Raw genomic sequence first — 13,353 nt, forward strand, 5'->3', positions numbered from 1 at the left:
TAGCAGGATCGTCCTATACAAAGAGTTTGTATAAGACCTGACCATGAAGTGTTAACGTCTCGTTATATAACATCATTCATGACAAAAATTTCACTTCACTAAGATGGCCATAGGTAACATGACCTCAATCCTGAGTGAGTTGGGAACTCCTGCCATTGAGGTGGTCCTTTGGTTTGCATGGGTGCGAGTGGTTAGGTTGTCGACTCAAACCTACCACTTTGGAGATTCGTCTGATTAGGGAGCTGGGAACTTAGCTATACAAGATGGAATTCACTCCTTCCCCGAAGCAGGGGTAAGTAGATAAATTACTCCCTTAAGGGCTGATCTCGAGGCTTGAACGATGTGGCGCCATACACCTTCTCATGGCCCGAGAGGTGTCCACACATAGTAAGACTATGTTGTATTGTCATTAGAGGCATCGGTGGTACTTAAGGAGTGAGATGTAACTATAGGGGCAAAACGGTAAATTGGTCCAGCTGTACTTACGAGCATCTGTGAAGGGTTATCGTACTCATGATTGATTATATCCGATGGACACAGAAATATATCTGTGGTAAGAAGAGTTTAGTTGTCGGTCTTTAGTGGAATGCTTGACAGTTAACGGATGGTGGATCTTGTGGCTAAAGAGTTTAGTTAGCTATTCACGTACCGTTGAAGCTTCGAGCTATAGGTTCATAAGATCCCCTTAGTAGCTTGGATACAAGTTGAGAATCAGTTTTTGGGTCAGTTTGAAATGTTCAAATTGACAAGAGAGAGTTCGATTATATATAATATAATTGAACTAGTTAATTATATATGATATGATTGACTAAATGTATGAGATACATTAATTTGGAGGAAATTGGATATAAATATGATTTATATCAAGTAGAGGAGAAAACACTATGGTTGATATATGATATCAAACTATAAGTTATGAATATACTATGATTATATTTATTATTTTATTAATTGGACAGTTATGAGATAATTGCCCGGTGTTTTCTCCGAAATCATGCATTATTGGGAAGTTCAATTCGGTTTTCATAACTGAAGAATAACATGAAAATGATTTTCATTTTGTAAAGATAGACGCATAATTGCTCACGATGTGATTAGCAATCAACCGCATAGTAATTCAGAGCCTATACGATAGTGCATCATTTACTAAACGATCGCATACCCGCGCGCGCATCTCTAAACGATCGTTTATCATTTCCTCAACGATCATATAGACGATCGCCTAGTTTTTCCTACACGGTCGTGTACCTCGCCTAAACAATCAAACATCTTGAATTTTCAGTGTAGCTTTACACTTGGTTGGAGGGTTGGAATGCTCTCTCAAGAGCCTTTTGGTAATTTTGAACTCTTTTCCTCATTTGATGCTACGGAGCTCCAATTTTGTTCGTTTAAGTCTCGTTTTAGCTCTAAATGTCCGTTCTACATCTTAGTTGCTTAATATCTACAAAATAACATAACAAACACATAAAATTTTACGAACGAACCAAAATTAAGCTAAAGACGATAGCACTTTTATGGTGCTTTTCATAATTTTTTAATAATAAAATAAAGCACGATGTCTATACATTATGCTAACATATATACAATATATGAAAGAAAAATAGGTTTATTAACAAAAATAAAACAATGTCACAAAACCAACTTCCCAAACCTTTCAAATCCATGACATTCACATTTTTTTTTACCTATTTGCATTGCTAATTGTGCGTTGTTACCATGCATAGACACAGTATATTTGAAATGTTGGGCTATCTTCTTTCAAAAGTCATCGTTGACGCTCAAATCTGACCACCCACAACTCGGATCCCAACAGGTGGGACTGCTCAATTCGTCTAAATTCATAATTTTCCTTTGCAATTCAACCCCGTCGATTAGCCACTTTGTCCATACCTAGTCGCTACCGTTCAGACCATTGCTGTGATTGCTCAGATATGATCTCATTCACCACGCTTAAAGCCATCTCTCGTGGGTTTCTTGATCCTGGATTTATTACCTATTGTCGTCCACCCGCTATTGCAGATGAAATCAATTTGTCATTCGTGAATTTCTCTATTGTCCATTTCTGTTGTGAATTTGCCTTTGTGATTCTTTATCGTTGAAGTCTTTTTTCAGTTATAATATAAATTAGAAATGAAAAAAAAATCCTTTTTGAAAATTATAAAAAAGATGACGTGGCCTACAAATTTAGTTAGAGGGTAAAAATGGAAAACAAAATAAATAAATTACAACCATTAGATTAGGTAGATATTTTTCCAATAAAAAAATAGATATTTTCAAAACCACCCCTCGTTTTAGACATATATTGCAATTTCTCTAAAAAAGATCTTCATATAGATTTGATTAGGGAAAAATGTTAGTAGGGAAGGTGGACATCCTTCTTCGAGAAAATTTGAGAAAGGATGAAGACAAAATCTATAATTTTTTTTCAACCTTTCTTTTTTTAGTAAAAGAAACATGAAATTTACTTAAACTTTAAGCTTATATACAATGAAAGGGAGAGGTTGCTTTTACAAAGGATTGCTTCATGGTATGTGCTCTGTTTTTTTTCCTACTTAAGCTTCTTGTTTTTCTTTTCTGTTCTTTTTTTTTTTTTTAAATACATCTTTATTAAGGTTCATGAGGCATAGAAAGTGATACATCCTCTGAGTTGATAGCAAGAGCCCAATTAGAGAGACTATCACACCATACACCTGACATCTTGAAATTTCTAGCCCTTTAACTACTTCATGAGCCATTCTATTTCCATTTTTTTTTAACATATACAAAAATTAAAGAGTTAAAAAAAGAAGTCTGCTCATCTATTTTCTTTTTTAAACACTCAACCTCGCAATGGGATAAAGGCTTTATAATTTAGAAGATTAATTGTTATTAGACAATCAGATTCTAAAATAATATCAAATAAACCCCATCTTTCAACATCTCTGATAATGGAGGCTCGGGGTTGGTTTGCATGTTTAGCATTTCAAGCCAGATCAAATTTCCAACTGATTCTCTTGCAATAATGTTCATCTGTCATTGAAGCTTCTGTTGAAATCCTCATAAATACAAGGACAGTTTGAAATTCTTTCCCAAATCTCCTTCGCTCGCTGACAGTTGAATAATACATGATCGATAATCTCAAATTCTTCATGATAGAAAGGACAGTAAGATGTGATATTCAAACTTTTCTTCCTTAAATTTGTTCTGGTAGGAAGAATATTATGAAGTACTCTCTAAATAAAACGTTTTATTTTCTTAGGAATTTTTAATTCCAAATATTTTCCCAAATATTAGCCATTAGGTTGAAGTTTGGACTGTCTTCATTTATAATAATTCTCATGAAAAGTTTATAGTCGCTTTTCACATGATAGATTCCTAACTTATTGTACTGTCAAATTAGTGTGCTAGGAAGATTATTATTATTAGTAGGAATTTTTCTGATATAATCTATATTCGCTTCATTTAATAAATCTTCTAAGATAGATTCTTTCCAACCACCCATTGGAAGAATGAAGTCAACCACGTAAAGATTCAATGTTAAAGGGTTAAAGCAAGTAGGCTTCAATGATGAAGGCCTTGGAATCTAAGGGTTTGAAAAGAAACGTATTGAATTACCATTCCCAACTCTGTATCGAAGACCTTTAGATAGAAGTTTTCTTCCCCATATGAAACTTTTCTAAATGAGAGATGAATTTGATTTGACGGAGGCTTCAAGGATCGAACACTTAGTAAAGTATAACCTTTTAAGGATTGTAGATACAAAAGAATTTGGATTTTCTACTATTCTCCACACCTGTTTGGAAATTAATGTTTGGTTTAAGCCAGATAAACATGAAAATTAAGGTCATCCAATGATTTTGGTAGGCCTAACTTATTCCATTTCATCCTCCTTTTATTAAAAGTTGATCTCTTCACAAAAAGAGTTAGGAAGTTTTAATAAGCTCATGACATAAGTAGGAACAGACTGCCCAATGCTTTTAATTAAAATTTCTTTACCAGCTTTTGAGAAAAATGCCATTTTCCAGTTTTGAATAGCCGTCCATATTCTTTCTTGATTTAAACTTTAATAGATATGATGGAAGACCCAAGTAATTTCCAAGGTTGTTTCATATGTGAAATTCCTAAAAAATGGCTTAAAAAATCTGCACAATCAGAACTCACATTAGATGAAAAAATCATAAAGAACTTGTCAAAATTTATACATTCACCAGAAGCTGCTTCAAATAGAAGTAAAATATTTTTAAGGGAATTAATTCAGTTTCAGATGCTTTACAAAAAATTAAACTATCATATAGTAAATGAGAAATATTAGGGCAAGATGTATTGAGACGAATTCCAAAAATCAAATTATTTTGATTTGCATTTTGAATTATAGATGATAATCCTTCAGAGAGAGAGAGAAAAAAAAAAAGATAAGGGGATAGTGAATTTTCCTGGCGAACCTTTAGATGGAGTAATATTACCTTTAGCGTAACCATTATTTATAATTGAGAAACTTGCAGAAGAAACACATTTTAAGTAAGGATACCTAAGATGAATCAAAGCCTAATTTAAATAAAATGCCTTGTAGGAAGTTCCATTCAACACGATCTTATGTTTTACTTAAATCAAGTTTTATAGTTGTTGCTTTTTCTTTGTTTCCTTTATGAGATTTGAGGAAATGTAAGCACTCATGACCTATAATAATGTTATTGTGAATTGAGTAACCAAGAACGAAAGTAGCTTGTGAAATAGAGATCAGTTGCTCTAAAAAAGGTTTAACTCTGCTAGCTATAAACTTAGATATAATTTTATAGGAAACATTATATAAATTAATAGGCCTATAATCTCCAACTGAAGAAGGATTATGTTCTAGGTATTAAGACAATATTAGTAGAATTATAGAATGAAAATCTTTCCTTTCATTTAAAACTTCAAGATATTTAGGTATGAATATTTTTTTTTTTTACTTACAATACTCCAATATTTTTGAAAGAAAATAGGAGAAAATCCATCCAGACCTAGTGCTTTAGTAAGAAACATACAACTAATAACTTCCTCTATTTCTTTTTTAGTAAAGGGGTTAAAAGAATATCATTCATCTCTTTAGAAACCTTATGATAAACCGTGTTTAAAACAACATCAATATTAAAAGGAGATGGATTTGTTGATTTAAAAATGTTTTTGAAATAAGATAAAGAGGCATCTTCAATTGCTTTAGTGTCTTCATTCCAAATTCTATTTTTATCTTTAATACCAAGAGTTTTTTTTTTTTTTTTTTTTTTTTTTTTCTCATTGTAGCTTTTTTAAGCTTCTTGTTTTTCTTCCCCTTCCTTTTTATTCGTGAAGTTTTAACTTATGAAGTAAATTTTAGCTTTAGCTGAAAAAACATGGTATAGTGTTAGAGTAATGTCATCTGGATCTTGATTTTCTTCGTTGTATTTTCCGGTGGATTATAAACTTTTAGAAAAGATAAGGAAGAAGACTGTTAAAGCTAAAAGTTGGAACATTATTGAACATATTCAAATACAAGTATTTGCACACAATTTTATAATAATTATTTTTCAGAGAGTTGTTTTTTGTCTAGGTTATTGTTCCAAAATAATCTTAATTTTGTTAGTGCAACGTATTTGTGCGGCTGCGATAATTTTATTCCAGTAGTCAAGTTGAGCTTCATTTTTTTTAGTACATATTATTTTCATATTCAATAGGGGAAATATTTTTCATTGTAATCTAGGGTTGCTTAGGATGGATGAAATATGGAGAGGTGCTTGAGAGAATGAAATGAAAAGGTTGGAATATAAAAGAGTTCCTCGTTGGGTAGGGTGCCTTGCCCTAGAAGAATATGTCGGTGGTTGCAGGTCTTAAATGGTTTACTGCTTGGTATTTGAGTATGAGTTGTGATTTGAATGTGGAATATTGGTTAACGTACCATGATTATTGAATATGAATTGTAAGCATGAGTGGCGTGTTGTTTTATATACCCTATATTTGTATTCATACTTGCATTTGCATAGTAATCTTTCTTAACGTTCTAAATTTTCATACCTTTTTCTTTTATAAAAAAATTGGAGAGATCTTTTTTTTTTTTTTTGTTATTTTTTGGATGATCAAACATAGATTTTAGATGAATGATAGAGATGTTTTGTTGTTATTTTTTGAACGATCAACCTAGATTTTAGGACGATTTCTAGTATTCTATAGTTATGTAGTTAAATAATTAAATATTGTTTAATATAGTAGAATTTGTTTTAAATACACAAAATATGTGGGGACTAAATTATGAGGGTATACTTATCCTTATTTTAAATCATGAGATTGAACGTCATAGATTTTTGGCCATTTATAAAAATAGAAACTTTATTGGCCCTTTTTTAGAAAGCTCCTAGTTATTTGACCATTTGTCCAAACGACCCTTCATTTTACTTGATTCCTGCAAATTAATCCACCAAATCAAACGAGCTCATGTCCCCCAATTGATCGCCACAGTCCTTATTCTACTCCAATCCCCACCAAAAAAATACTCCATTTTTTTTTTATCTTTATTTTTGAGATTGAGATGTCCCACCCACTGCAAACTTACATAAACATCAGTTAGATGGAATACTTTTAGGGTAGTTGTTAATATAACCATTAAAATCTAACTATTTGTAAATATAACACAACATAAAATAATTTGTAAATATAATAAAATTTAGATCTTGTTTTCGATGTTTCTTAATTATATAGATTATATCTACAATAGGGGTCCTATTAATGATGGGTCATATTACTAGTAGCAATTTATCAACGATAGATTCTATCATTAATAGATTTTGTTATATTTACAATTATTTAAAAATATTGCTATATACTTGATTACTTTCCTTTAAAAGTGAAACCTAAATTTTGTAAGGTAAAGTGATTTTTGTTGGTAGTGTTGAAAATTGTGTTTTTTAGTTAATGAATTTTTAAAACTTATATTGAGTTTTTAAGAGTAAATATAATAATTCTAAATTTTTAAAAATATCTATTTTTTCTTAAATGATTTTCTTATTTAAAAGGTTATATATTTATTTAAAATGATAAAATTATTCTATGAACTTTTTAAACATATTTGGAGACTAACAAGTTACCTTTTCAAAACTTAGGAACCAATGTATCTATTCTTAAAAACTGGGAGAAAAAAAATAGTACATTTTGAAAGTTTAACCAAACATACCTACCCTTCAAGAGGATAAAAAAGATAGTTTTTGTGAGGATTTCTGAACTAACTTAGGTGGCCAAACAAAACGTTAACACCAAGATAGATAAATTCACTTTGAGAACCAGCTTGAATTAATTTATTAATGAACAATAAGTAATTTTACAAATTACAGATAATCAATGAAATCACCGATCTGTAATCTTTGTATCCACTGATACTCACCTTCTGAAAAAACAGATCAAAAACAGTGTGCTATTGCCTCTGACCGGTGAATCACGCGCAGGCCCACGCGTATCTCTGCTGCCACTCCACGCAAGAACCAACGCGAAACCCACACCTCGCCGTCGACCTCGCACGCCGGACGGAAATCAATCTCGCCGGACACCCACGCCACCGCCGCGGACGCTCGCCCATGTCAGACCTCGTCACCCACGGACAGCGGCAGACGTTTTGCTTCAAGCGGCTCGTGGACTTCAGCGGTTGCACGAAACTCCCAGGCGGCTGCTTCTATACTCGGTTCAGCGGCTGCTCACGTCCAAAAAAAAGTTACACGAAAAGGAAGAATAACTTTCGGAAAGAAGAGATAATTACAAGTTTGTCACTACTAAATAATTACGAAAATGCCATTGGCCTTTAATTTTTCCAAAATCCCAACAAAACCCACTTAAAAAACTTTGTTATTTTCTACCGGTTTTTTTCATCTTTTTAAAATATAAACCTATGCTATATTTTCTAATCAAATTAAGAATTGAACCAATAGATATAACTCACCAAATTGTAGCACCGAAGTAAATTAATCTTAATGGTAATTGTCATACATTTTCTTCGTTAAGATAAGACATCTGCTCTTTGTCATTAGACCTCCTATCTCAAACCATAAACCTTATCTTGTACACTTGGAGTATAGCACATTGAAAGATTAAGCAACAAACCTTTAAACTTGTCAAATTGTATCAATTTTCATGAAAACAATTACTTTCAACAAATTACACCTCAAACTTACATATGTGTTGCAGTCTTAACCATAAATTCCTTTAAGAAGTATTACAAACTTTACCTTCTAATAATTCTTGTTCTAAATATCATTAAAAATAAGTTTTGCAATAGTGGTGTCCAAGGTGACCGATGGCGAAGGTGGCGACTAACGGCGATATTGGTTGGAGTTGACCAACAGGGGGCAGTGGTAGTTACGACAATATATAGTAGAAGGGAGATAGATAATTTTAGGTTGTTTTGATAATTTTATGAATTATACAAATTAAGGAGAAATTAACAATTAAATACTTAAAAGCATTTTTCTAAAAATTGATTTTAAGTACTTATTCTAAGTTATTTCATAAACTCATTTTTTTCAAAATTTATTTTGAATGGTTGTTCGAACACTTGAATTTTTTCTAAAATAACTTATTTATTTAATTAAACACTTGAAAAACTATTTTAAAGAGACCAAGGATCTTGGCTAGAAACTCCAATTCTCACGATCGCATATGTTTTCTTTACAATTTAATATTTTGAGAAATTGTACTAGATGGTCAAAACAAAATATCCAATTAGAAAGATGACCATTTTTTGAACGGTATAATTAATTTATGAAAAAAATAACGTGATGGGTAGGGCCTATCTCCTACTTAATTTTTCAATCCTACCCGTGATGGGTAGGGCCTATCTTTTACTTAATTTTTCAATCCTACCCCAAGAATCTAACGCTTCCATCAAATCGAAAGTATATTTTCCCACTATTTTAGCAAAATTCATTTTAGTTTTTAAACTTGTTTAGGTGAGATTTTGTTGGAATTTGGATTTTAATTATTAGATATGGTTTAAATTTATTTAAAATTACCATGTTGTTTTCTTAATTTTTTTTAGAAAGGATTCATCCCGTTGCTCGAGAGCTATGTTGTCTAGGTGTGCAATCAACAAAAGGTTTCTTCCCTTCCCTTTTCAGTATGTAAATGTGTATATATTTTTTATAATTTAAATCAACGAGGATTGGGATAAAAGATGAACTGAAAATTTGAATCGATGTTGATTGGAATGGGTAGATAGCATACGACATTATGAAGGAGACGAATGTGAATATGGTGGTGGTGATGAAATTTAGTGTGTTGATGTCATTGCTACAATCTACAATTAATGTTTGACAATTTTTTAATACATAGTATTTATATATTAGATGACTATGAAAATATATTATTTTTTTACTAATAGAATTATTTGTGAGGTTTAGTATAAGAATGGTTTTAACTCTGTATAGGTAAAAGATATAGGCAGTTGGTTGGTTTACATGATTTAAGCTAAATAAGATTTCAGTTGCTTTGTATGTGTAACAACCTATGATAAAGTTTAAATTCATATATGTGGGACTTAGTATGAGGTAGGCTTCATTAAATACCTATCTTAGATAGAGAGTATTTGCTTATTTAGTGGCAAATTAATATTGTGGAAACGAGCCGTATAACTTTTTAGTTTTCAATCATTAATTTTCAATTATGTTTGTTAGATTTTGTAGATCCAAATTATTGTTGTTTTCATGATATTATTTTATACATAGTTTTTTAAAACTAAATTAGATTAGATTTGTTACTTGATTTAAATAGTTTTACTTATTTATATATATATATATATATATATATATATATATATTCAAAATATAAGTTCATGAGATTAGATCATATTTTAGATGGTTAGAGTTTCTGTTTGAAATAACCAAGTCATTTTTACAAAGAAAAATGTGTTTGCTCATTTTTCTAAAACACGGTTTCGTTTTGGTCGTTTGGTATGTATCATAACATTTAATTGACGGGCCCAAGTTGATTAGAAATTCCAAGTCTATCAATTGTGGTCTACTTTATTTTTCTGTTTTTTCCCACTCAAAGTTGTGGTGACCAACATCTCTCCTCTCAATTATGTGTCAAGCAGAAACATAATTTTTAAATATTAAGGACCGCAGTTGACTAGGACAAGATATTCCAAGTCTCCCAACTGGGCTAGTTTGTTTCTTTTTAAATAATTTGTGAGAGAAATGAATTAGAGAGTGATAAGATTGGGAAATATGTTTTGTAATATATTTCTAGTCCTGAGGAGAAAATTTGTTTATATCACAATATTTTTATATTCTTTTGATATGACAGTAAAAAATAAGTTGTGAAGGAAGAAAAAAAGGGCTATATTATATATGGACTGTTATCACGCCATTCATCTTCGCAAAGGCTTACCCTTATTTGGCTTATGGCTTTTGAAAACAAATCATTTTACATCCTCTGTCCATCCTTCCTTCATTGCCTTCTTCTTCTTTTTCTTCTTGTTTTACCAACTTATTCGTCTTCTCAGCCTTATAAAAATGTAACTTTGGGTTCATCTCTCACAGCAACTCAACAAACTAATGATTCCTACTGGGTCTCCCAATCTGGTGATTTCGCTTTTGGGTTTCTACCGTTGGGAAGTAAAGGTTTTTTGTTGGCCATTTGGTTCGACAAAATTGATGAAAAAACTGTGGTTTGGTCGGCTAATCGCGATAAATTAGTACCTAAAGGATCCACAACTCAATTTACTAATAATGGCCAACTTGTGCTGAACGATCCGGGAGGCAATCAAATATGGATGGTAAGTTCCTCGGTAAGTACTAATCGATCGGTTTCCTATGCTGCAATGCTTGATAGTGGAAACTTTGTGTTGGTTGCCACTAATTCTGAAATTTTATGGCAAAGCTTCGATGTACCTACCGATACAATTTTACCATCACAAATTTTGAATATGGGCGAAGCTCTGGTGGCTCGTTATTCAGAAACCAATTACTCTAGTGGAAGATTCCAACTTTTGATGCAAATTGATGGGAATCTCGTGCTTTCCCCCCATTCATTCTCTTTAGATACAATAAACATAGTTTATTGGACAAGTAACACTACAGGCTCTGGCTTCCAGCTTGTATTCAATCTCACTGGTTCCATTAATGTGCTTGCAAAGAATAAAACCATTCTTACAACCGTGGTATCAAATGCCCATTCACCACAAAATTATTACCTTCGAGCGATTCTTGAGCATGATGCAATTTTTAGATTGTATGTTTACCCAAAAGCGACAAGTAATTCATCTATGCCTAAAACATGGACTCAAGTGTCAGACCCTGTAAACATCTGTATCATGGTGAATGATGGCATAGGAAGTGGTGTTTGTGGATTTAATAGCTATTGTAAGTTTGGAGATGATAAAAGGCGGCCATTGTGCACTTGTCCACCTAGCTATGTCTTACTAGATCCAAATGATGAGATCAAGGGTTGTAAGCCCAACTTTGTTGCTCAAAGTTGTGATCAATCTTTTCCTGAAACAGATGACTTCGAATTTGTTGCTTTGGAAAATACGAATTGGGCTCAAGGTGATTATAGCTATTTTAACCCAGTAAGTGAGGAATGGTGCAGAAATGATTGTTTGAATGATTGTTTTTGTGTGCTTTCCACTTTCAAATATGGTGAATGTTGGAAGAAGAGGTTTCCTTTAATTTTTGGACGAATGGATCGTAATGTTAGTGATGAAAAATCTCTTCTCAAAGTCAGGAAACATAACTCTACTTCCAAATCTAATAATCTTGTTCAGAATCAAAGCAACAAAACTTCAATAATAGTAGTCATAGGATCAGTTCTATTAGGAAGCTCTGTATTTTTAAACTTTCTCTTATTCCTTCTTACATTATTCATTGCTTACCATTTCAGCCAAAGGAAACCAAAGATCATTCGAAAAAACCCTTTCATTTTAGGTGTGAATATGAGGATTTTTAGCTATGAAGAGCTCAACAAGGCTACAAGTGGATTCATTCACCAATTGGAGTGTAGCTCTTTTGCTACTGTTTATAAAGGTATTATTGATTTTGGCAACAACAATAGTTTGGTGGCTATTAAAAGATTCAACAATGTGGTGGGAGGTAGAGACCAAGAATTTAAAGTTGAAGTAAGCACTATTGCTCGAACAAACCATAAGAACTTAGTTCGATTGCTTGGTTTCTGCAATGAAGGAGAACACAGAATGTTGGTGTATGAGTTCATGCATAATGGGTCTCTTTTAAATTTCCTTTTCGGAAACTCGAAACCAAATTGGTGTGTTCGAATTCAAGTTGCTTTAGAGACAGCCAGAGGACTATGTTATCTACACGAAGGGTGTAGTACTCAGATCATTCATTGTGATATTAAGCCTCATAACATCCTTCTGGATGATTCATTTACCGTAAGGATTGCAGACTTTGGTCTGGCAAAACTTTTGAGAAAAAATCAAACTCTAGCTTTGACAGCAATTAGAGGAACCAAAGGATATGTAGCTCCAGAGTGGTTTAGAAGCCTCCCCATCACAGTGAAGGTGGATGTTTATAGTTTTGGGATATTGTTGCTAGAGATTATATGCTGTAGAAGGAATTTTGAGGAGAAAGCAAACGATGAAGAACAAATGGTTTTGGCAGATTGGGCTTATGACTGCTTCAAAGATGGGAAAGTGGAGCTATTGGTAGAAAATGATGAGGAAGCAAAGATGGATTTGAAGAGGGTGAAGAAGTTTGTGATGATAGCAATTTGGTGTATTCAAGAGGAACCATCCTTAAGGCCCACCATGAAGAAAGTTCTACAGATGATGGAAGGTGCTATTGAAATCTCCTTTCCCCCTCACCCATCTTCCTTCATTAGTTCAATTTCCTAATACTTTCTTTTCTATAATTTACTTTATATTATTTCCAATAATTGCTAGATATGAAAGATCAAAACTATGAATCTGTAGAGGGATAAATTATGTCTCATCTGTGTATAGTGGAATAAAAGAATATACTATTTTACTATTAAAAGTCCATTTAGGTATAACAAGAAGTCATTGGAAAGAGAATTGAAATAATAAGGTGATCCATTACACATAACGCAAATGTTCCACAGAGAGTCTTGGCAATCACATAAACAACAAATAAAGTACCAACAACGAACAGAGAGGATAACACACAGAGTTTGGTAACTATGATATACCACCAACATTTGGGAGGCAGTGTGTCTGGGAAAGATAAATTCACTAATATAAAAAGGTCAAGTGTTTATAATGTTGTATTTATCTATAAAATAATGACAAATAGAAGCTCACTAATATAAAAAGGTCAAGTGTTTATAATGTTGTATTTATCTATAAAATAATGGCAAATAGAAGCGACACACATAGAGTCTAACTTATAATTGATCACCTAAGTTCCC

General features: G+C 32.4%; 1 protein-coding gene and 1 long non-coding RNA gene across 2 annotated transcripts; both read left to right on the plus strand.

Moving 5' to 3' along the window:
- Positions 1-2,328: 2,328 nt before the first annotated feature.
- Positions 2,329-5,956, plus strand: LOC120089211 (uncharacterized). Its single transcript, XR_005485094.2, has 2 exons — positions 2,329-2,527; positions 5,696-5,956. It is a non-coding gene; the product is annotated as an uncharacterized LOC120089211 (long non-coding RNA).
- A 4,223-nt stretch (positions 5,957-10,179) lies between these two features.
- Positions 10,180-12,962, plus strand: LOC120088640 (G-type lectin S-receptor-like serine/threonine-protein kinase LECRK3). The gene has a single exon (XM_039046056.2). It carries the CDS (start codon positions 10,373-10,375, stop codon positions 12,818-12,820), a length of 2,448 nt encoding a protein of 815 aa, XP_038901984.1. The 5' UTR covers positions 10,180-10,372; the 3' UTR covers positions 12,821-12,962.
- Positions 12,963-13,353: the final 391 nt, after the last annotated feature.

The sequence above is a fragment of the Benincasa hispida genome, chromosome 10 (assembly GCF_027475165.1).
Source record: "Benincasa hispida cultivar pf3 chromosome 10, pf3_genome.v1.1, whole genome shotgun sequence".
Lineage (NCBI taxonomy): Eukaryota > Viridiplantae > Streptophyta > Magnoliopsida > Cucurbitales > Cucurbitaceae > Benincasa > Benincasa hispida.

Bases quoted from the DNA above. Each gene is read 5' to 3' on its own strand.
- LOC120088640 (XM_039046056.2), top strand. From the start codon at position 10,373: ATGGCTTTTGAAAACAAATCATTTTACATCCTCTGTCCATCCTTCCTT.